The sequence below is a fragment of the Colobus angolensis genome, unplaced genomic scaffold (genome assembly GCF_000951035.1).
Source record: "Colobus angolensis palliatus isolate OR3802 unplaced genomic scaffold, Cang.pa_1.0 Scaffold388, whole genome shotgun sequence".
Taxonomy (NCBI): domain Eukaryota; kingdom Metazoa; phylum Chordata; class Mammalia; order Primates; family Cercopithecidae; genus Colobus; species Colobus angolensis.
The window spans coordinates 241,546-267,197 of NW_012117243.1; the positions used below are offsets into that span (position 1 = coordinate 241,546).

Here is a 25,652-nt window from a genome sequence, read left to right on the forward strand (position 1 = left end):
AACACCTTGTGGATCACTGAGAAACATACACTATCCTAAAAGTGATCCTCATGGGGAAACAAGAGTGCAGAAAACACCACTATCCTCCAACAGGTTCTCAACTAAGTGCACCATATTTCCTGCTTAATCTAATATGTTAAGACAAATACCTACTGGTTTACTAAAAAAATAAAATATTCCTTTCCTCCTGAAAGACAATCTGTGTGGAGCTAAATGTCCATTGTTGGAAGCAGCTACTGGAACTGCAAGGCCTAGCTAACTCCACAGGAAGACTGCCAGCCAGCTTGTTTTGAAATATTACCTTGAACTCTTCCCAGTTTTTACTAAGTCATTCCTTTCCAAATGTCTAAGGACCCAAAATAACCTGAAATAGAATCTATTTCCCTGGAAGTAAAATAGGAAAAGAGTGGGTGGGGAAAGGGGATTCCCTATGCCAAATCTGTTACATTTTGATACATACAATACACATTGTAAAGGTGGGCTGACTCTTCTTATTCTATAGGAATACTAAGGCTTAGAGAGATCAACTTTGCAATGCAAAGCTACTGAAGAGGGAGACCTAGCCCAATTCTAAATTAGCAGAAATGCTGTCCCTTACTGCCAGGGTGTAACAGTGAGGCAGAGTTTTCAGTCCACCTTAGACTCTCTACATAGATAGGTTCCTGGAATTGGGGGGTGGAGGAGGAGCTGTTATTGGGACACTGGAAGCAATACAATATTTATTGGCAATCCTCAGTTTTACTAAGCACCCACTGAGGCCTAACGGTCTATAAGCTATATCTGAAAATTGCCAATGGAAACAAACAAAAACACAGATTTTTAGCTAGTTCAGGGCCCTGGATTCACTTTTAAGTTTCATTTTTTCTTCTATAAGGGCATTAGAGAGGAAGATAATTCACATTCTTCCCAAATGCAATGATTAGAAAAGGGAGGGAGGGTTGGTTCTAGGTCCTCCCAAGAGAAAACAGAGCTCCACTGCTGCTACTGTAGTTAATACTACCAGTCAATGGCAGTAGGTGATTACTATGTGCTAAGCTACCCGGGTATAATCCCAAGTAATCTTCACAGACACTGGATGTGTTTCACGCTATGATTAACTTCATCATACAGATGAGGAAACTGAGGCTTAGAGAGCTAAATCACTTGCTAAAGGTCACCCAGCTTAGCCCAGTTAGAGTAAACCACACGATTTGTAAGAGGGAGGCCAGGACCCAGATCCAACTGTCATCATCCTGGCATCTCTTGTTTACGGAACTGCCAACTCAGAGTTGATATTTATAGTTCTTCCCTTGCAAATGAGACCGAAATAGGGAAAGGAAAGAGCTTCCCATTTACCACCTTGAGATTGCTTTCTGAAGAAGAAATTTGAGGCTTATCCATTCCTAAAAGCTGAAAAGTGAAGTGAGAGAAAAGAACAGCATGGGACAGATGAGGGTTCACAAGGTTTTTCTAAATTCTGATACTGAGAATCTTGTGAAGTTCTATGAACTCCAAGTGATGGGTACTCACTTTTCCTGACAGGAGCTGGCAGTATCTTTGTCAAATGCTTGTACCTCTGGAAGTAGTTGTACGTGAGTGCAACAGCACATCATTAAAGAATATATTGGCTCTAATATTTTTAAATGTTTTAGTAAACTCTAATAGGAAAATATTTTTCTGTGATTTTTATATACAGACACACTTCAAGTACTTCTGAACTACAATTATACAACTCATTTCTAAAAAGGAAAAGTCTTGAAGTTAAAGCTAAATTTATTTAATAGTTATCATTCAGTACTATATAATTTTTTTAAGTTTAAAAAAATGTGGTAAACCAGATGCAAGCAATATTAAGCAGGTATATTAATCAACACATGGAGGCTAAATTAAAAAGAAACTTCATCTAACAGTATGTAAATATACCCCTTGTTCCCGTCAAACTCCAAAAAGCCTGACTTCAGATGTTCACAATTGCTCCAGCCACTGTTCGGTTAGCTTGTGCACTACTCTTCAGGAATTGTTTTGCTTTTTTCTAAATATGATCATTTAATTTTTAAATAAAAACATTTTAAAATAAAGTCTAATGCAGCAGCTGCCGTTTTGGCAGCGAGACTGTCACACAGAGAGCCGGTGTTAAAAGATCAGATTAAGAGCCTTCAGTCCTGGCACAGAGTGATGCTCACAGCCATGCAAGAGTGATTTTCCATGCCTCTGAAGAGACAGGAAATAGAATTCATCTTCCTCTAATAACCTGCTCCTCCCCTCCCTCCAGATTATGGTCCATCTGGCTTCAGGGCAGAAGCAAAGAGTCCAATGCTCACAGAATGCACAGAAGAAGAAACAAGGTGGACGATGTTCAGATAAAAAAACATCAGAGATGCCCTGATTTGAAGGAAACAAACATTTTGTGCTCACACAATAAAAGATATACACATACCTTAGGAAACTAGAAAAAGATGAGCAAATTAAATCTAAAGTAAGCAAAAGAAAATATATACACAGAACTGGCATTTAGAAAATCATGGCATAGATCAAGGGTGTCCAATCTTTTGGATTCCCTGGGCCCCACTGGAAGAAGAAATCACACACACATCCCATTTTATGTGGGCTACACATAAAGCACACCAACGATAACTGATGAGCTTAAAAAAAAATTGCAAAGAAAAATCTCATAATGTTTTAAGAAAGTTTAGAAATTTGTGTTGGGCCACGTTCAAAGTTATCCTGGGTCACATGTGGCCCACAGGCCCTGGGATTGGACAAGCTTGGCATAAATCATTATACATGAGTCAAGGATTTCAACCAAGAAATGTCAAAGTATTTGGGAAATAAATAGTTCAGTGGTATGACAACAGTTAAGTACGACACCTTTCTTCCCAGACTAGAGCAAATGAGTTGTAGTATCTCCCCATGGCTTTCATCTACAGGTATAACTCCCTGAGACAATTAATTTCAGTCCAGTCTTCCTCAGCACCACTACCATTATACATTCTGTTCCCGCTGGGCCTGCTCACACAAACAACATAATTCATCTGGGAAAACAACTCATTGGCAAATCAGCTTCATCGACATCCCTAAGACAACCTTCCACTTCTGAACACAACCCACAGATCCTGCAGAAATGTGATGAGACCAAAGCCGTACCCGTGATCATACTCAGGGGTCTGTGCCTACAGAGGGCCAAAGTCTAATACCACTCCAGCGATTATTCGCCCTTTTCCCTGTCACCTTAGAACATGACACCCTAGCCTGGTTACAGCTCTGTGGGTCACACATTCTTCCCATTCTCCATCCCCATAAAGCAGAGCTGCTTAAAGTAAAAAATACACACTAGTCTGGATCAGGCAGAGGGCAGTCAGGCTTCCAAAAGAAATGCAAATGCACCCCTTGACTCTCATTCACCAAGCCATCTAATCTAGTCATAAGCAAATCTGAAGTAAAAATAGGCAAATGGGGATATGACTGGTGGTAGGTTTTGTGGTCACAGCTAAAGGAGGAGAAAAGACAACATAGCCTTTGTTTATCAAGACCCAAAAGAGCATGTGAATTCAGAGTGTCAACAAGACTTGTGAATAGGAGTGCCCCTCCCCAGTATATACCTATGAAGGGTACCCATAGTTACTCAAGTCTAACCCAGTTCAGAACGAAGAAAAAAATCATATATAGCAACCTGCGTATCTGTAATACACACGCATGCTCAAATACTGGCCACACAACATCGGCACAGGCCCGCTGGCAGGCAGGTGAATGAACCTCTCTCCTGAAAAGCAGTAACACAACACTTACAGAACAACTGAAAGGTAGGAAGAAAAGTGCCTCTGTGCCTTCTCAGTCCAAGGTACAAAGTATTGCGGCTAAAGACATGCAGATATTTCATTAGCTCCTTCCTTCTTAAAGTGGATCTTACCTGAGCAAATGAAGGCATTCAGTAATCCAGAAGCAAAAAATTATCTTTTTCCAGTATTCTCACTTCAACTTTGTAACTACCAAAAGTAAGCAGGGAGAGGAAAAAAAAAGCCACAAGGAAGCCAACAAGCACTAGAAATGCATCACTTTATTTCAACCTGTGCCTGTTTGCTGACAGCATGCACTTCCCCGGAGGTGAGCAACATAACTAGTGAGCCACATGCCGGGCCTTAGCAATGTGCTAAGCCTACCATCACCAAAGCCTACTTTTGAGAAAAGTGGTACTCAGAGAAACGAGTTCATTGAGTTCATCTTGCAGATCTCTTCCCAAAAGCACAATAATATAAAGACTTAAGCAGGTAACAAGAAGTAAATGTTTAAAAGTAGCTAGCCAAAAGCTTCATTAGTTTGTTTACTACATAAAGTCTTTCCATTCGATATGTTTTCTGCCAATTCTTAATGCCCAATGACAATAGTACAGAGTAAGCTCCTGTTTTCCTGGCAATTTTTCAGTCTACCCTATTAGGTACCATTATGACAAACAAGCATAATTCTGAGCAACACTACAAAGATAGCAAAATATTTTAATGACTGAATTTTGCTTAGCCCAACTAGAAAATATTCCATCATATAAACACATTTAAATCATATTCCACAGAAAGTTATTAAGGTATACAAGTTGGAGTGAGAACACTGTTTCTTAGAAATGAAAATAAAATACAAACACCAAGAGACTGGCAAGGCCAGAGAGTCAGTTCTACAATCCCTTTTCTGCAAAACCACTAAAATGGCAACTTCTAGTCCAGTGCCTAAAATCAACTACCTTACCTCTTGGGACAGGAAAGGAATGACTTGTGCACAGATAGCATTCAGCCTCTTGACAATCTCTGCCTGCAAAAAATAAGGGAAAGGAAAGCAATAAAGAGAACAGTCAGCTGGTTACAGATTCCCGAAATATTAACAGGATGATATTAAAACATACTTTATAATTTGGCTGGCATATTTCCTAAGGAAGAGGAAAACCATCTCATCAGCAAGCCCATTAAAAGGAAGCAATGACAACAGTGCCACATTAACAGCACAATTTATTAACCAGCATTCATCTTAACAAGTTAACCTTCAAGCATCAGGGCAATATAAAATGGAATTTAATTTCCATGACTGGAAATCAGTTTTCAACAGCCTTCACCAGGACCCTCGCTCATACTAACATTTTTCATAAAACCTGCAGTCTTCTAAGTCTTAAGAATTTAGATAAGTAGAGACCCATTCTTTCCTACATCTCAACTCCTTCAATTAGCAACTCATTGGATTTCTATACTTGTGGCCTTTGCTTTAAAAACACTGGTGCTGTGATTTTAAACTCAAGACCCTGAACTTCTGAAACAGCAGCACCCAACCAACCGAAAAAAGTTGGTTAATTCAGATTCTTATAAATTCTTGGAGAATGAGATGTTTTCTTCAACCATAAAAATTTCCAAATGTGTCCTACCAGGGTTTTCAGTATACAGAGGTTGAGATAGGCTAAAATCTTACTACACTTAGCAGAAAGCAATCTGTATGTATCTGGAAACTAACCTTGGGAACTTTTTTTTTTTTCCTGTGGATATGCAAAAGTCCCAACAATGACAGAAAATAGTCTATTCTCTAATAATTTTTGGAAGTACAGACATTTTAAACCAATAAGATGCTACAGTAAGTTTAGAAAAACAAAAAAACAAAACAAAAAACCACTACATGTTTTCTTTAAAAAGTTACCCACAGTTTTACCAATGTTTATCTTAATTTGTATTTTCAGATGGTGCTTTGTATATTTTGTGATGCATAAACACATAGTTTTTTAATACACATACATACAAAATAGTTTATGTTTTAATGATGGAATGGAGGAAAGACAGCTTAGAAGAATTGAAAGACAGAAAATGTAAAGCAATTACTATCCCTAAGACATTCTTAAATTCCATCCAGGGTCAGTTCCTCATTTTATGAGAGGCCCAAAATGCCTTTTCTTGCCAAGTCATTACCAGAATGACAGTGACACTCTACTTGTGCAATCTAGGCTTCCTTCTTTCATCAGCAACCCTTCTAACTGTGTAGCTATGCAATCTTTTAAATGCCAGCACCTTAAAAGATTTGCCAGCCAAAAGAAAACACAAATTCACCATGAAGTTTCAAACCTAAGCTTTCCATTCCAGCCTGCATTCCTAACAAGATGGACAAAAACCCAGCACCAATAAGCGGCAGTGAATAAGGACCCAACTGTGCTGACCTGATTTAATTTACTGCACTGGCCCCATGGAGCATTTAGCCATCCTTTAAGCATGCTTAAGCCACCATAAAGAGCTGCAATGGGAATCACCAAACCACTCTCCACCTGGACGAACATACCACAGTGGTTATGGGGTGAAATTCCAGGGTGAGCTAAGAAAATAAAGTAGCATTCGCCAGGCTGAAAGTACTGCGTCTGAAAGGCATTTGGTTGTTAAGCTTTTTGCAGGGAGAGGTGGAGGGGGAGAGAAGAAAAGATAATGAGACACTTTGGGGCAGACCAAACTGATGATTCTAATGCTTAGAACCATCTGCCAAGCATATTTTCTTCATTATGTTGTTTACATAAATAAAATAGTCCCTTGCTAGGAGGGCTGAAAAATGTGTGGGCACATAAGAAAACTGAGTTCTTTAGTTTGCCTACATAATCTAGACAATAAAAACTACTCGAAGGAAACTTATTCATCTGGTGAAATAAAATTTTGGACCTAGGCTGTATTAAGTCTGAGCAACTTTTAAAAAAAAAAAAAAAATTCTACATTTTCTTAAAAATAAATGTAAAAAGGAGAAGAGTCTTTTTACTCAATCACGTAAGTTAACACACACACAACAGAAACGGGAGGGTAGAAACCCTCCAGACTTTCGTTAAAGGTCTCCTTTTGTTTAAAAGACTTCTTAATTTCTTTAAGTTGTCATGCCAATGGATTTTCATGGTCAGGCTAATTGGCAGTTGGGGGGTGGGATGTGTGTGTGATTTCATAAAATTAAGCAGGTCATTCTTCACTTTGAAAGCTAAAGTTGCCTCGGAAACACTGCTGCTCCCATGGTCATCTAATTTTACCTCTTTTGTCCCATAGGACCCAGCTTTAGGGAGGCATCATTTATTTACAGGCCTTTCCACTGGGCTTCAGCGATCAGCCAATAACACTGTGGACACACACTTCTAATGGCCTATGTTTTGAAACTGAGTCTAATATAATGGCGTGGGGCCCAAACTCCTTTTCCAGCACAGCCATTAAAGGATGTAGGTTATTGCTGTTGTCACCATTGATATTTGTCATTGTAATGTAATTAGGGCCCTAAAATGATGCATTACAGCCCTTGGCACAGCTTCTATTAAAATCTTTTCTTCTGCTCACTGAACTGCGACCTGCTTTCTGATGAATAACAGACAGACAGCTTTAGGGTAAGGAGCAGATTCATCAAAGAAGTATTTTTCAGCTTTGGGGAAAGAAGGAAAAAAAGGCAACCTAGGAGGAAAAGCAATAGGGGAGGAAAAGCCACAACACACATTTGAATTTCATCTGACCACTTGAAATTCTGATTGCATCTGATGAAACTTGCTTAGACAATATATTCCCAGTATTTGAATCACATGGTTAATCAGGGCTCTAATCTGCTATCCATCAGGCTACGCCAGTACTGTTAGCTTCCAATCAAATTTATAGGTGATGTGGGTCATGCATCCCTGAGCCAGTATATTCACAGATAGCCCATTTAAACAGGCAGGGATTCTGAAATAATGCTGTTAGGGTTACTAGATATTATAATGGTATTTGATGCTTTATGGACGCTGCTAAACTATTGCCTTTAGATGCCCATCATATTCCAAAATAGCATTAATAGCCCCAATAAAAGGACAATTGTTCATGTCAAAATGTTAACAAATCAGTCACACTTTGTCAAACACATTAACAATTTTTGACAATTCCATTATATCTTCCTTATCAAGATATTCACTTAAAAACCAATAAAGGTTGCAGACGTATTTTCCTGCCCTCAACTCACTACCATTCTATTTCCTTCTCTCAAAATTTCCCACCTTACACCATTCTCCAACAACAACAACAAAAATCAATAAAAGTGATCACCATCCCTGCTAAAGAAAACCTTGGTTTGGGTAAAATATCTCAGAAAAACGCAATGACAAAAAAGGCATTCTATGAAAATCCCTTGGCTACGCGCTCAACACCTGACATGTGAATGTCAACAGGCTAACTCTACAGTACTGATAGACAAGTGGCCTAGGAGCATGACCAGGTAGTAACAAAACAGGAAAACACAGAAAAGAATATTTTATCCTTTATTTCTTCATACTCCAACACTCAAGAATCACTGGAAAATGTATCAACTATCTTACATCAAGGGAAAGTGATGTCATGCGTTGAAAAAAAAGCTGTAACTCAATCACTAGGTTAAAAAGTAACAAATACTAAAGCACACAATACCAAATACATATTTCCCTTATCATGTAACAAATTTTACTAATCATTTAAGAGACAAAAACTTAGTTGACACTATACTTTAACTACGTGCCCTGAAATAGACCTGATACAATAATCTGATTTTTATTTGGATCATTTCAGCCTATATGATTTCCTTAAAAAGACACAAATCTTATTTTAAAAACATAATAAACTTGGGTGCAAGTACCAATAGCTTTATTTTAGTAATCAAAGGGATATATCAAAAGCAATTGTTGATTTTAAAAATTGTTTCATGGGTTTGTCTCTCATCAAAATAGGAACAACATTACTACATATGTATTGTTGAAATAAAATAGAATAACAAAGCGTTATTAGGAAACCATTTCAGCAGCTAACTTAAAGCAATTACAGTTTTAGGAAACATTCCTGAAGAAAAACATTTTACCATTAGTTTTCAACACAGCAGTTTCTTGCCAAAATTTTTTAAAAGATGAATCTATTTATTTTATTAAATGTTTATCAAGAACATACATTCATCCACTTTTATATCAACATTTTTTAAAAAGGTGACAAAGTAGTCCTACTTACCCTGACTGAAATACTTTTTGGAATAAACAAAAATAAATCTTGCAACTTTATCACTTCACTTCACCACTAGAGAACAAAGACTGCAATTCTTTAAAATTTCAATCAGAAAATATCTTGATTTGTTCCAAATTTTCTAAAGAAACTGTACAACTTCTGAAACTGATCTTGCCTGACCCTAGATTAAAAAGTCAGAGGACTAATGAGAAATTCTTTCTAACTTAAAATCCAGACTAAACGTAAGGAAAAATGTTCAAGTAGTACTATTGCTCTAAACTGACAACTCCATTTTTACCTTATCAAAAATCAATTTTACAAAAGTGTTAATAACACGTAACACATAAAACTAATCTTAGCTATTAACTCCTATTCAATATAGTGTTGGAAGTTCTGGCCAGGGCAATCAGGCCAAAGAAAGAAATGAAGGGTATTCAATCAGGAAAAGAGGAAGTCAAATTGTCTCTGTTTGCAGATGATATGATTGTATATTTAGAAAACCCCATCGTCTCAGCCCAAAATCTCCTTAAGCTAATAAGCAACTTCAGCAAAGTCTCAGGATATAAAATCAGTGTGCAAAAATCACAAGCATTCCTATACACCAATAATAGAGAGCCAAATCATGAGTGAATTCCTATTCACAATTACTACAAAGAGAATAAAATACCTAGGAATCCAACTTACAAGGGATGTGAAGGACCTCTTCAAGGAGAACTACAAACCACTGCTCAACAAAATAAAAGAGGACACAAATAAATTGAAGAACATTCCATGTTCATGGATGGGAAGAATCACTATCGTGAAAATGGCCATACTGCCCAAGGAAATTTATAGATTCAATGCCATCCCCATCAAGCTACCAATGACTTTCTTCACAGAATTGGAAAAAACTACTTTAAAGTTCATATGGAACCAAAAAAGAGCCCGCATTGCCAAGACAATCCTAAGCAAAAAGAATAAAACTGCAGGTACCATGCTACCTGATTTCAAACTATACTACAAGGCTACAGTAACCAAAACAGCATGGTACTGGTACCAAAAAGGAGATATAGACCAATGGAACAGAACAGAGCCATCAGAAATAACACCACACATCTACAACCATCTGATCTTTGAGAAATCTGACAAAAACAAGCAATGGGAAAGGGATTCCCCATTTAATAAATGGTGCTGGGAAAACTGGCTAGCCATATGTAGAAAGCTGAAACTGGATCCTTTCCTTACACTGCATACAAAAATTAACTCTGGATGGATGAAAGACTTAAATGTAAAACCTAACACCATAAAAACCCCAGAAGAAAATCGAGGCAATACCATTCAGAACACAGGCATGGGCAAAGACTTCATGACTAAAATACCAGAAGCAATAGCAACAAAAGCCAAAATAGACAAATGGGATCTAATTAAACTAAAGAGCTTCTAGAAACCAAAAGAAACTATAATCAGAGTGAACAGGCAACCTACAGAATGGGAGAAAATATTTGCAATCTACCCATCTGACAAAGGGCTAATATCCAGAATCTACAAAGAACTTAAACAAATTTACAAGAAAAAAACAACCCCATCTAAAAGTGGGCAAAGGATATGAACAGACACTTCTCAAAAGAAGACATTTATGCAGCCAGCAGACATATGAAAAAATGCTCATCATCACTGGTCATCAGAGAAATGCAAATCAAAACCACAGTGAGATACCATCTCACACCAGTTAGAATGGGGATCATCAAAAACTCAGGAAACAACAGATGCTGGAGACGATGTGAAGAAATAGAAAGGCTTTTACACTGTTGGTGAGAGTGTAAATTAGTTCAACCATCGTGGAAGACAGCGTGGCGATTCCTCAAGAATCTAGAATCAGCAATACCATTTGACCCAGCCATCCCATTACTGGACACATGCACACATATGTCTGTTGAGGCACTATTCACAAAAGCAGAGACTTGGAACCAACCCAAATGTCCATCAGTGATAGACTGGATTAAGAAAATGTGGCATATATACACCATGGAATACTATGCAGCCGTAAAAAAGGACAAGTTCATGTCCTTTGCAGAGACATGGATGAAACTGGAAACCATCATTCTAAGCAAACTATCACAAGGACAGAAAACCAAACACTGCATATTCTCACTCATAGGTGGAAGCTGAACAACGAGAACACATGGGCACGGGGTGGTGGGGGGAACATTACACACCAGGGCCTGTTGGGGAGTGGGGGGCTGGGGGAGGGATAGCATTAAGAGAAACACCTAATGTAAATGATGATTGCCGCAAACCAACATGGCACATGTATACATATGTAATAAGACTGCACGTTGTGCACATGTACCCTAGAAATTAAACTATAGCCAGGCGCAATGGCTCACGCCTATAATCCCAGCACTTTGGGAGGCCGAAGCGGGCGGATCACGAGGTCAGGAGATCGAGACTATCCTGGCTAACACGGTGAAACCCCGTCTCTACTAAAAATACAAAAAATTAGCCGGGCATGCTGTAGTCCCAGCTACTTGGAGGCCGAGGCAGGAGAATGGCGTGAACCCGGGAGGCGGAGCTTGCAGTGAGCCGAGGTAACGTCTCTGCACTCCAGCCTGGGCTGACAAAGCGAGACTCTGTCTCAAAAAAAAAAAAAAAAAAGAAAAGAAAGAAATTAAAGTATAAAAAGATAAAATAAAATAAAGTAAAAAACACTAATCTTAGGTATTTAAAAAAAAAAACAAAAAAAAACCTGACTGGAATAAAGCTTAAAGATTTAGACCAAAGATACTGACGGTATTGCTAGCAAGTTGGTAAACCACATGCCTAAGCTTTATTTGTTTGAGTGCTTATTTTGTTAAAAAACAACAACAACAACAACAAAAACTACTACTGCTTAATAAAGCAATAAAACAAAGTGATAACGTTATAAGAATTGATTTAATAGGCCATCTATCGTTTCCTAAAGGACTGATTAAAACTAAGACTTGCTGTTTTTAAAAGCTCTGCCCATCCTACTTACTCCCATGAGAAAAGGATAGTGTCTATAACAGGGTAGTCAATTTGTATCATCTTAAACAATGTGAAAGTGTCAATATTGAACCGTTTTTCACAACCCCCATACCTCCCTTCCACTGCTTCCCCCAGGGAGTTTAACCAAAACAATGATTTTACTAATGATGATACCACCAGCAATGTCAATGTGGTTTGCGTGTTGAACTCATATTTATGCTATTTTACTGCATGTTAAGTGTGCTTTAAAGTACCCTATGTGTGGTTCAGTTAACTGAATATTCTCGTGTCCCATTTATTTGTCCTAACAAGATACATGGGGCTCTTGTTTGTGGTACTCACGTGGGAACACGCAGAACAAAGTCCTTGAAGAGAATCAGGGTGTGCCTACATTTCATGGAACTATTCCAATCTATCCCCAGAGCTAAAGCTATATTTTACTGAAGCATTTTTACAATGGTTTAAAAAAAAAAAAAAGCGCCCTCTTTTTCCTCCCACCATGAGAGCTTTCTAGAGGTATATCTTTAAGAGAAATCCTAGACAGGTGCCTATCCACCTACATGCATCTTCTGGGCTCTAGTTACTGTGTTTATACTGCTATAAGGTTAAGAGTGATCGAGAGAGATAAATTACCAAGGTTGAGAATGACAATCATTGGGCCAGACGTCCAATTACTTGTACAAGGTCAAATCATTTCCGTTCTCAAGTCTGGAAAACACTGTAACCAATGTTACCACGGTTATACTCAGTTCCACCAGAGGGGAGAGGCAGGGAAAATGGAAAGAAAGGATGGGAGGGAAAAGTGGGATGTCAGTGGGAGTAGGGAAAGAAAATTACTTTCTCTAGAGAGCTTACCTTCAGCCTGCACAGAACAAGGTGGAACCGGTCAGAGAACCTGATTACTCTGATTACTAAGACATCCAAGTTCTACGAATGGTTCTTTCCTCAGCCGGTGTGTCAGAGCAAGCCTTGCCAGCTGCCTGCTTTACATTTTACTTCTCTTCTCTCTCCCTCCCCTCCTTCTCTTCTTCCTCCTCCTCCTCCTCTCTCTCTCTCTCACAACTTCCTCTTTCCTACTGACATAAAGAAATGTACGGTTGTCTTTTAATGCTGATTTACAATTAACCTTTTCCATACTTAGCCACAGTAGAGGGAAGAAAATACTCCTTGTGTCCACAGTAAATGGAGATCATTCATCTTGATTTTTCCCAACATGATATGTGTGATCACAATGATGTGAGAAATACCTAAAGACAAAGGAATTTTGGATACAGGAATAAAACAAAACAAAACAAGACTGATCGTCCTTAGTTCTCATCAAGGATGCCTATCTCCAGGGAAAGAAGCCACCTTTTATACAGAGCACCACGCTCCATTTTTTGGTCTTTCCTCTCAGGCAAGGCTAAAGCATCCTTGTCTGTTTACTTCTTTTCTGTTTTTCAAGAAATCTCCATCTATCTTGCATTTCTCAGTATTTTCTTTCCCCTTCTTCCAATTCTAGCATATGGCCTCTAGTGGTTTCTTCTCCCTCCTCCCAATTACATAAAATTTCAATTCTTTGAAGCTGTCACTATCAAAACATCCTTACAATCCCTTTGTTTTCTCACTATGAGTAGCCACTCTTATCAAAATCCAAGTTTTGGCCTTTTCCTGTTTACTGAGATACCGCTCTGCCATTACCCTTCCACTACACTTCTAGGTGCAGGCACAGTCAGCAAGTGAATAAATGGGCCCTGGCCTGGCTAGAGCAGAGGGCACAGCAAGGAACGAGGAGACAGTCCCTCTTCCTAGCATTTGTACTTGCTCCTCCCTCTACCTGGAACCACCTTTCCCAGATCTTCCCATGGCTCATCTCCACCCATCATTTAAGTCTCAGGCCACAGAAGACTCCTTCCGATGCCTTCACTTACCATCCTCAATTACTCCCTCTCCTCCCACATTCTGGCCCATTATAGTTTTGTCTTCTCTTGACAGTATTTGTAATCATCTGAAATTACCTCATATATATTTTTGATTACATAGACTAGACTACTGCTTCTCTTAACTGTAATGTACATACTAATCACCTGGAAATGTTAGAATCCAAATTGGAAAAGGGCCTCAGAATCTACTTCTAACAAACTTTAAGGTGATGCTGAAAATGCTGGTCCACAGACCAGACCCCTAGTAGTAAGGTTCTAAAGAATGTAGGCTCCAAGGCAGATAGCTTTGTCGTACAGCCCCAGTGGCTGTTATGTCAAAGACACTCAATATGCTTTTGTTGAATGAATAGAAGAAACTACAGTTTAGGTGGTTAGAATCTCATGAATTTTTTTTGTGGGCATGCTAAAATTGTTTGGGAATACAGGCATACACAAGAGATATTGTGAATTCAATTCCAGACCACGACAATAAAGTGAATGTTACAATAACGCGAGTCACACAAATTTTTTGGTTACCCAGTGCATGTGTGTACTACAGTACAGTACAAACATAAAAGTTATGTTTGTACTATAGTTTAAGTGTGAAGTAGCATTATGTCTTTAAAATATATATCGAGAGAGCACCATAATTTAAAAATACTTTATTGCTAGAAAATGCTAACCATCATCTGAGCTTTCAGTGAACCATGATCTTTTTGTTGACAGAGGGTTTTTGCTGAATACTGACAGCTAATCAGGGAGGTGGTTGCTTAAAGTTGGAGGGCTATAACATTTTCTCAAAAACAGACAATAATTAAGCTTGTTAGCACTGAGTGTCTCTTCCTTCCCAAAGAACTTCTCTGTAGTATGGGATGCTGTTTGACAGCATTTTACTCACAGAATTTCTTTGAAATTTCAGAGGAGTCAATCCTTTCAAACTCTGCCACTGCTTTATCAACTAAGTTGATGTAATATTCAAATTCTTTGTGGTCATTTCAACAGTGTTCATAGCATCTTCACCAGAAGTATATTCAATCTCAAGAAACTACTTTCTTTGCTCATCCATAAGCAGCAGCTTCTCATCCATTCAACTTTTTCACGAGATTGCAGCAATTCAGTCACATCTTCAAGGTCCAACCCCAAAGACCATCCTCCGGGTCTTGAACCCCTCCAAAGGCATCCACAAGGATTGGAATCAACTTCTTCCAAATTATTATTAATGTTGGTATTTTGACCTCCTCTCATGAACCACAAATGTTCTTAATGACATCTAGAATGGCTAATCCTTTCCAGAAGGTTTTCAATTTACCTTGCTCAGATTCACCAGAAGAATCATTATCTATGGCAGCTACAGCCTTACAAAATGTATTTCTTAAATAGTAAATCTTAAAAGTTAAAAGTACTCCTTCATCCATGGGCTACAGAACGGATGCTGTACTAGCAGGCATGAAAACACTAATCTCCTTACACATCTCCATCAGAGCTCTTGGGTGACTAGGCACACCAATAATAGGCAGTAATATTTTGAAAGAAATCGTTTTTTCTGAGCAGTGGGTCTCAACAATGGGATTAAAATATTCAGTAAACCATGCTATAAACAGATGTGCTGTTGTCTAGGCTTTGTAGTTCCATTTATAGAACACAGGCAGGGTAGATTCAGCATAATTCTTAGAGGCCCCAGGATTTTTGGAATGATAAATGAGCATTGGCTTCAAGTTAAAGTCACCAGCTGCATTAGTTACATAACAAGGGAGTCTGTCCTTTGTAGATTTGAAGTCAGTCACTGACATCTCTTCTCTAGCTATGAAAGTCCTAGATGGCATCTTCTTCCAATAGAAGGGTGTCTTATCCATACTGCAAATCTGTTGTTTGGCGTAGCCACCTTCATCAATGATCTTAGCTAGATCTTCCAGATAACTTGCTGCAGATTCTACATCAGTACTTGCTGCTTCACTTTGCACTTTCACGTTATGGAGATGGTTTCTTTCATTAAACCCAATGAACCAACCTCTGCTAGCTTCAAACCTTCCTTCTGCAGCTTTCTCATCTCTCTTGGCCCTCACAGAATTGAAGAGAGTGAGGGGTTTTGCTCTGGATTAGGCTTTGACTTAAGGGAATGTCATGGCTGGTTTGAGCTTCTATCCAGACCACTAAAACTATCCCTATGTCAGCAATAAGGTTGTTTCATTTTCTTACCACTGGAGTAGTACTTTTAATTTCTTTTAACTTCTTTTCATTTGCATTTGCATTTATAACTTGGCTGTTGGGCACAATACACCTAGCTTTTGGCTCACTGGCTTTCGACATGCCTTCCACTCTAAGGTTAATCATCTCTAGATTTTGATTTAAAGTGAGAGATGTGAGACTCTTCCTCGCATTTGAACACTTGGAGGCCCTCCTGTGTAAGGTTATTAATTGACCTATTTCAATACTGTTGTCTCAGAGAATGCAGAAGCCTGAGGAGAGGGAAAGAAGAGGGAATAGCATGAAGCAGTCAGAACACATACATTAATTAAGTTTGCTGTCTGATGGGGGCTCAGTTCACGGCACTCTAAAACTATTACAATAGTAACATCAAAGATCACTAACCACAAATCACGTAACAGATAAAGTAATAATGAGAAGGTTTGAAATATTGTGAGAGTTACCAAAATGTGACATAGAGACATGAAGTGAGCACAGGCTATTGGAAGAACGGCTCCATTCAGGGTTGCTACAGCCTTCAATTTGTGAAAAACACAGTTTCTGTGAAGCACAATAAAGCAAGGCCCAGTAAAACAAGGTATGCCTGTAGCTAAAGCACATTAATATATCAACCACAAAGGAATATCTATCCAGAAAACCTGCTTAAATTCTGGTATGGTTTATTTAGCTTCCCATCACACATCTTTTCTGGCATTTAGGATACCATGCTATTCAAAAGAATAATAAATTATCGTAGTGTGCAACAAAAGGAAATGCAAATTCATTCTGGATAATTCCTAACGGGTGAATAAATGATTAAAGTTTCCTATCTGAAACCTTAGCAAAATATGTGTTTTAAAGATTATCTTAAAATATAATAAAGGAAATGCAGCTTAACCTCCTTCTTGAGATTATTTATACCAGATTGCTAATCACCAGACCCACTGAACTGAGGAATTCGTTAGACAGCACCCTGGGAGAGCACCTTGTATACAGCATTCATGAGAAATCTCTACAATGTTATCTCGAGTGCACCAACTTGATGATTTTAACAGCCCGAGGAAAGGGCCTACTCATGCGATGGCATCACTAGGTTCACAGGAAGTAAAAGGACAGTTCCGAATAATTCAAGGTGTGGTGGTGGAGCTCAGGAATTATACACACTACAATGTATAGATGAGTTCATACTTATTAACCCTGTTCAAAACAAGACAGTTAGAGCCAGGCTTGGGGAGCCATGGGCACAGCTGCAGCAGGAGGACCCCTAGAGAGAACAGGCTATTCAGATCCCTTCTGAACAAGGTCCAAGAGTTGCTGCAGCATCACGTGCTGAGTAGCAGGCAACCGAACCTGGGATTCCACATATGGATTCTGATACACAAACTGCCTCCCCACTGTCCCTGACAAACCTGTCTGGACACTCTCACACTGCAGGAGGGTTTTAATTATTAGGAAGCTTTTACTTAAACTAATTCCTTGCCTGTTTCTGTGTGTTTTTGTTGTTGGGGTGGTGTACTGCACACAAAGTCCACTACCATTCACTGATTGCTCACTCAAGCTCCTTCAATGGCTGGGGGAAGCCACCTGAGACAGGCTGAGAAATGAGAAAAAAGAAGTCCCCGACCACAGACTGAAAACTCTGTATAATCAGAAAAATAATAGCATTTTCCCTATAATCAGGCTCACATCTACTTTTGTTTGTTTTCTTCTTTTTTAATACTTGACTACGCAGGTTGAGAAAATTAAAGGTAAAGGAAACTATTGTGTTCCTATATTCCTAAAAATGTACTTCAGGTAGCTTTTAAATTAAATTCTGTAGGCAGTTTAAAATATTTAAACAAATATACCTTAGAAAAAGCCTAAACCACAAATGTATTACTGCCTTTTTGCCCATTCAACAAATACTTATTAAATATCTACTTACTATTTGTCAGGACTATTGCAGGTGAATGAAGACAGAGGGGTGAACAAGACAAGCAAGTCCTCGCCGTCAGGGAGCTCCCATCATAGGTGGAGGGAGACAGAAGCACACATACAAGTATATAAAGGGGAATTTCAGATACTGAGAAGTGCTATGAAGACAAAATAGGAGGTCTAAGAGAGAGCCCCGGGGTGGGAGGTGGGTCTGGTTTGGATGACATGATCAGGCAAGGACAAAAAAAGAAGCAACTCAGAAGTTGAGATGCGGCTAAACACAACATTTTCTACACCACATGTTGCAGATGTTATTAACAAGTATTATACACATAAAGGGGTCCCTGGTCAGATGACCTCACACACTGTGAAGAAAGTTAAACAGTTTTCTTTACTGTTGGATATCTCAGAGCCTTTCATTTGATAGTGTTCGCTGTACATTTTTGGAAAGGAGCACATTAAAAGCAATTACGACTCAAGCTTCTTTGGCTTTGGGACCCTCTCTCCTCAAAATTCGGAGAGAAGATGATATTCCGTGGGAAACACTGAGCTCGTCAGTCGTTTCCAGCCCTGGGCTTCCATCAGCATTACTAGTCGACCTTTCACAAACACCCACACCCAGGCCTCACTCCAGACCAATTAACTCACAATCTCCAAAGCCAGGACCCTGGTTTCAGTTTTTAAAGCTCCCCAGGTGATTCTGATGTGCAGGCAGGATTGAAAACCATTAAGCTAGAGCACAGGATGCATGCAATAAAAAATAGAGTGGAAAATAAGGACAGAAGGGGTTCACTAAGGTCAGACTGTGGAAGGTCCTGAATGCCACTCTAAGGGGTTTGAACTTTATTTAGAAGGCAGTAAGGGCCCATCAAGGTCAATTCCTAGGAAAGTTATGATAAGTACCAGACAGGTCAAGACACCACAGTGCATTTCTGTCCTCCACCCACTTCTTGCCACTGATTATATTTAATACTGTGGACGGAAAGAAGAGATTCATAACCACAAAGCATACCACAAGAGGAAAGATGGAGGATGAAAGATAATTTCAGAACAGGAACAAAAGGAATTTCCAAAGCACCTCCGACTTAGGAAATTCAACAAGATGTTTTCAGTTACTGGCTCCTACTCTAAACTAGAAGCTGTGGTAGAAACAGCAGTTCCGAATGCAGAACTGATCTGAACTCTAGAGGTGTTTATAATTTAGTTGGGGGAAGATCAAATATAAATAAACACAATAACAAATGCCATGTGTTAAGTGCCCTAGGTACTACACAGAGGGGCCCTGGAAATCTAACAGTGAGGAGGGGAAGAAAACCCTCTGGCTTTGGGGATAGAGTAATGTGAGCCATATTAATTTCGTAACTTTCGATTATTGTCTGCTACTCTGCCATATACTGCGTTATAATCTGAAAAAAACAGTACAGGAACAAGATAGGACTCACAGAGCCTATAATCTAACAAATCAGACAGACATTGAAACAAATATAGAATGCAGGGTATTTTAAAATGCTTTTTAGAGGACTATTTCCCTGAGTAACTGAGAGTGAAATGAGTCTGACACACAAAGAAGGGGGCAGAGAAAAGGGTAAGACCATTCCCAACAAAGCCTGCCGTACCAGCACTGACATTCAAAGAAAAAAGTGAAAGGGGTAGTATCAGTACAAGGTGAAGGTGGAGAAGTAGATCCAAAAGAACCTAGTGGACCAGGATCATCTTTATCCAGGACATACTAGTTAGGAGGCTATTGCATTACTCATGGTGAGTCTTTTTTTTTTTGAGACAGAGTCTCGCTCTGTCACCCAGGCTGGAGTGCAGTGGCACGATCTCAGCTCACTGCAACCTCCACTTCCTGGGTTCAAGCAATTCTCCTGCCTCAGACTCCCAAGCAGCTGAGATTACAGATGCATGCCACCACGCCTGGGTAATTTTTTTTTTTTTTTTTTTTTTAGTAGAGACAGGGTTTCGCCGTGTTAGCCAGGATAGTCTCGATCTCCTGACCTCGTGATCCGCCTGCCTCGGCCTCCCAAAGTGCTGGGATTACAGGTGTGAGCCACTGCGCCCGGCCAGTGAGTCCTTTTAAATATGGTGGCCAAGGGTGTTCACCATCCTAACATTAATGGAATGCTTGCTCTGTGTCAGATATTTCACTTAATGTTCAGAACAATTTTAAGAGGATTATTCTCGTCCCCATTTTACAGATAAAGTCAAAGAAGAGAAAAGTGGTTAATTTACCATGATCACATAGCTGGAGAAAAGTAAACAAATGCAGGAGTAACTGGGAGCTGATACCAGAAGACCTCATGTTTGACTGGGTGTGGCTAACGAATGAGAGAGCAGGAGAATAATCAGCTGCCTCTCTGGGCTTCTGCCTTGAGAAATTGGGTGGATGGTGGTGGCATTTCCTCAGATAGGAATCACTAAGCGGGCTTGTGGGGGACTATGTCATTTCGGGACCTGTTGAGTTTAAGTATCTATAAGACATTCAAGGCAAATGAGGACATACAATGGTCTCAGAGGAAGGTCTGTGGTAGTAGAAAAAAAAACTCTGAGATTCATCTACTCAGAGTGAATAAAATTACCTAAATAAAAGGGCAAAGTAAGCAGAGAAGAGGTCAGAGCCATATTGGGAATAATGGCAGGATTTTCCAGGGGCAGAGAAGGGCCCCTAAAAAATGACCAGACACCGAAAGATAGATATAGAAGTAGACCAGGAGGTCCAGCAAGCCCAGATAAGGGAATACAGAAGGCAAAGGCTGTAGGCAAAAAGCCTGGAGACCACCATAACCTCTAGCACGACAACAAGGTCTGATGGTCAGTGATGGTGACCGTGGTGAGAGCAAGGAAAGCAGGCAGGTTGCACATGGAGAACTAGTGGATTATGTGGCTTCACTAGATTAGACAACCAGGGGAGTACGGAATCGATGACTCCAGTGCGTAAAACCTGGATGATATGGTGCTTCCTACCGTTCACTAAAACAGGGAAATCACAGGCTTGTGTCAAGGTTTGTTTAGGGGACAATTATGGAAAGGCACAGGAAGAATTCAGAATGAAGTGACAAAACATTCTGAAAGAACACCAAATATTATGAACGATACAGCTGTGCAGTCCCAAATCCTAATGTGACTCTAATTTCTAGTCTAGCTAAACCACGACTTTAATAAGCAAACTCCAAAATGATTCTGGACTCCATTTCTATAATCATGAAATGGGAAGAATGGCTGCCCCATATCTTGTTGGCAGAAATATTTATGAGGGTAGGCTTACGAATAACATCCCTTAAGGTAAGCAGTTCTGTTTTAAGACAGAACTGAGATTAGATAGTGCTACAAATTGAGTGGCTGTATTGTTAGGTATCGATTCAAGCTTAGGGCCCTTTCTGTCTCTCAATTAAGAAAGCATCCCTCGCTAATTTAGACTACACAGGGGAAGGGTTGCAAGGACCATGAGGTGGCTAGGGAACAGATCTAAAGTGGGATGGGGATGCCAGACTCACTGGCACGGTGGCAGAAGACACGTGCCGCCTCACTGATTGGAAGGAGTGAGCTCACGGGCCTAGCTCCAGAAAATTTGCTTGTTTTCTACTTTTCTTGCACTTTGACCCAGAAAAGACATTCTCAGTATTTATGTTTTGCTACTGGTGAAGGATCTCCCTTCCTCTTTTCTTGGTGAACAGATAGTTGCCCTAGATGCAGTGAATTTTATAAATAGTAGTAAAGAATAAAGAATAGCATCAGGTGGGGGGAGGGGAGGCAGGCTTAATTTTAAAGCTTCTCAGACAATAACATGGTCCTGAAATTTAAGACTACAGAATACAAATTCTTCGTGACGTACAGAAGTATGTTATCTTCGATTAAGTAGATGGTAAAAAATGAAAAACAAAAATTATCTCAGAGAATTTAGAAGCACTCAGAAGAATTTAAACAAGTTTTGCATCAACCAAAGCACAAACTGCAGTGCTTCTTACAGCTTCAGTAAGAAGCTGCTACTTGTGAACCTGTGTTAACTGCCTTGGACTTAACTATGCTACGTACATTCATACCATCTTGAATTTGATTCTTACCTTTAACCTAACTTGCCTTTAAATTTACTTTTTTAGTTTTTAGGTTACACTTTATGAACTTCCACTTCAGTGTATTCTTAAATTATAAAATAACCTGATACAACTTTTGACTGATTAAGTATTCTAAAGCAGGAAAGTAGCTCGTTCCCAGATTGTTACCGATCAGCAAAAACATAATGGTTAACTACGTTTAGTTCAATGGAGTTTTTGTTTTGTTTTTTAAAGATGAAGACATTCTCTATGAAGAAAACAGTGAGTTAATTTTTGCACAAGTAACAAGTACATTATCTCATTCACCCATCTTTCAGAAATAGTTCACGTAAACCTGCACCAGTCCGCAGACCACTCTGAGTGTCACTACTCCGAAGCAACATTCCTCAATCGCAAACTATAATTTCTTACTGCCTTAGACTTTAGGTGATAGGTACGTTCCTCCAAGGTAACCAAATTCTCCAACACAGCCCTAAGAAATGGAGTATTCCTTAACCTCTTCCCTGGTTTACTTACAGAACCCAAGTGTCTACAGTTGCAAAAACTACTTAAGGGTGGGTGAAGGCTTGGAATATCAGTTCTTCAGACACCACCACTCAGGAGTCTTTCCACTTGGCCATGATGCCTGCCAATGAGAGGCTGAGTTGCAGCAAACAAAAATAAAGAACCACAAACTATAAATAGTATTTTCTTATTTCTAAAAACAATTGCTAAGTGATAGGGTTAAAGTATAGAGTTAAAAAATGTTACAGCTTAAGTATATTTGAGCTTTGAGTCAGTTGGAGTTGGACTTTTGCTCCCTTAAACTTATGCTTAATAAATTTTCTGCAAAGAATGTACATGCATGAGAAGAAAAATAAAACAAAATGGACTTCATGATTCTTTTTGCCCATTTACCCCAAAATATTAAGAGGTCAATATGGAGAGGGTACCTGTTGAAGAGACGAAAGGACACAATACAAAAGCATAAGTATCTGTTGAAGTGGAATGAACTAAGATAAGAAGAAATGAAAACCCTCTTCTCTACAGCAAATGTAACAACCCACCAGCCACCAGCTAGAGCTGCCAGGCTGTCTAAAGCAAGGTACTATTAAAATGACTTCAATATGAGGTGTTGTTTCAAAGATGCACGAATCTCCCAAAAAAAAAAAAAAAAGAAAAAAAAATGCATGAGTCTGGATGGAGCTTAAGCAATGAGAGGTTATGCAGATAAGATAATACACTATCAATCTTAAACATACTAAATGTGGGATATCACTCAGGCAACACACAGACTCCCACGAACTATATAAACTATACCATGGAGATATAATGTAGAAATGGAAGACATTTTGGAGATGTTTTGGCTCCTTGCTACTCAAAATGTGGTCAGTGGACCAGCAGTATCAGTATCACCTGATCTTTCTGTTAGAAGTGGAGAGTATCATGCACCAACCCAGACCTACAGAAACAGAATCTGATTTCAGCATGATCCCCAGTGATTTGTATGCACACTGAAGTTTGAGCAGCACTGCTCTAGTTCACTAGTCCTCAACCTTGCTGTACATCAAAATCACCTCTGTAGCTTTTAGAAAAATACTGATGCCTAAGACCCAGATTAGGGGGCTGGGAACCAACATGTTATAAAAAGTAAAAATCCAATCCTAGATCCTTGTTTTACAGATGAGGACCCGAGACTCAGAAAAGTTAAAAGAAAAGTTAATTGGCTGGGTGCAGTGGCTCACACCTGTAATCCCAGAACCTTGGGAGGCCGAGGTGGGTGGATCATGAGGTCAGGAGTTCAAGACCAGCCTGGCCAACATAGTGAAACCCTCTCTCTACTAAAAATACAAAAAGTTAGCCTGGGGGCATGGTGGTGCGTGTCTGTAATCCCAGCTACTTGGAAGGCTAAGGCAGGAGAGTCACTTGAACTTGGGAGGTGGAGGTTGCAGTGAGCCAAGATCACACCACTGCACTGCAGCTTGGGCAACAGGGTGAGACTTCGTCTCAAAAATAGGAAAAAAAAAAAGAAGGTTAAATAATTTACCAATGTCACAGGAAGTCACTGGCTGAATTATGGCTAGATTTTTAAAAATATTTAGGGTCACGTTGCCTATAAGAAGTTGAAGAAACTGTAAAGTTACCAATAAGTCAACAATAATTGTAAAGATCTGGGGTTTCATTTTATCACTAATTTTTTGTGCTATATATTTTATGTATCACCCTTTGAACCTTGCCTAGTATTTATTCATGAGGGGGACATGATCTCCATCAGACACAGCATATATGATGGAGACACGGGGACGCCTCTGCCTGGTCAGCAGTTGGAACTGTAGGAACAGCTGTAGGACCATGAGTGAGTTTTTCTTTTGCTTTCTAAAATTCATTGAATACTGTTTAATTTTCTTTAATACTATGTTTTTAGCAAAAATACAAAGCACTTCAAAACCATCTTTTAAAGGCCTCAATCTAACTTAGACTGGAAAGTCCAAGAACAAGGACAATCCCTGTGTTCTGACTGCTTAGAGTTTCCAAGAGTGCAGAGCTGATCGTTAGCACACCAAGAAGTAAACTTTTGCCACAAGTGCTGACCCTTCTGCTTGCTGATGATTATGTCATCAGATTCAAATTGCCTATAAATTAGTGCTAGATACATGGGAGTGTGGCAGGAGGTGTGGGTAGAATGAAGGAAATTAAAAGCTGTGGTCAGACTTGAAAAAAACATCCCATAAAGCAACGTATGTTTCTGACAGTTGAAACAGACTGCATGACAGACAGCAAAACCACATTTCGGTTGTTGTTTTTTCTTTGGAATGGATCTGTGGCTTTATGCCACCAAACAATATTTTGGCTTACCAAAAATGTACTCTATGGCCTTTTTAATTTCATCTTAACTTTCCTTACTATTACTGCTGTTCTCATTCTACCAAGATAGCTTAAGACAAATGTCTAAAAGGGGTAAAGGTTGAAAATACAGAATATGCCTTACATTAGGGAGAAAAAAGAAGAAAATTAACCACATGCAAATAATTCGCATTGACTAAAGCATCTATTGTAATTTCAGTGTTTAGCTCATCAGGAACATAGTGAACAATGGGAATAATTATTTCTTTTGAAAGACAGTAGTTGCCCAAGACAATTATTGACTCAGCCTTATATCTACATGAAATTTCTCAACTTAAAAAGGATACACAATCACTGATATCCAGAGTTGTTGGCCAAGTCATACAAGAAATAAAAAATAGAAGGAAGAATGACTGCAGCAAAGAGTTTCAATGATAAACGAATAATTTTGAGGATTCTGTACGTACTTCTAATGTTAAAAATCCTTTACAGATGAAAAAGTTAAAAATCAATTGAATTTACAAATTCCATTATGTCTACATAAAGGTAATGGCAGTAACCAAGCAAAATGACAGAAACTCTCTATCTCTGGCTGGGCGCAGTGGCTCACCCCTGTGATCCCAGCACTTTGGGAGGCTGAGGTTGGTGGGTGGCTTGAGCTCAGAAGTTTGAGATTAGCCCGGGTAACATGGCAAAACACAGTCTCTACCAAAAAATACCAAATTTAGCCGGGTATGGTGATGAGCACCTTTAGTCCCAGCTACTCAGGAGGCTGAGGTGGGAGGATCACCTGAGCCCAGGAGGCTGAGGCTGCAGTGAGCCATGATCACGCCACTGCACTCCAGCCTGGG

General features: G+C 39.3%; 1 protein-coding gene across 2 annotated transcripts in view; it reads right to left on the reverse strand.

The window, feature by feature from the left end:
* The window catches only part of TLE4 (transducin-like enhancer of split 4), a 156,010-nt gene that overhangs the window by 111,208 nt on the left and 19,150 nt on the right, over positions 1-25,652 (reverse strand). The window contains exons 4-5 of one of the 2 annotated variants that reach the window (XM_011954631.1): positions 16,477-16,573; positions 4,714-4,776 (exon numbers count right to left, since the gene is read on the reverse strand). In XM_011954631.1, coding sequence (XP_011810021.1) covers positions 4,714-4,776; positions 16,477-16,497 — 84 coding nt within the window. In that variant the 5' untranslated portion in view covers positions 16,498-16,573. The remainder of the gene's footprint in view (positions 1-4,713; positions 4,777-16,476; positions 16,574-25,652) is intronic. The other variant, XM_011954628.1, reaches the window with a different exon arrangement.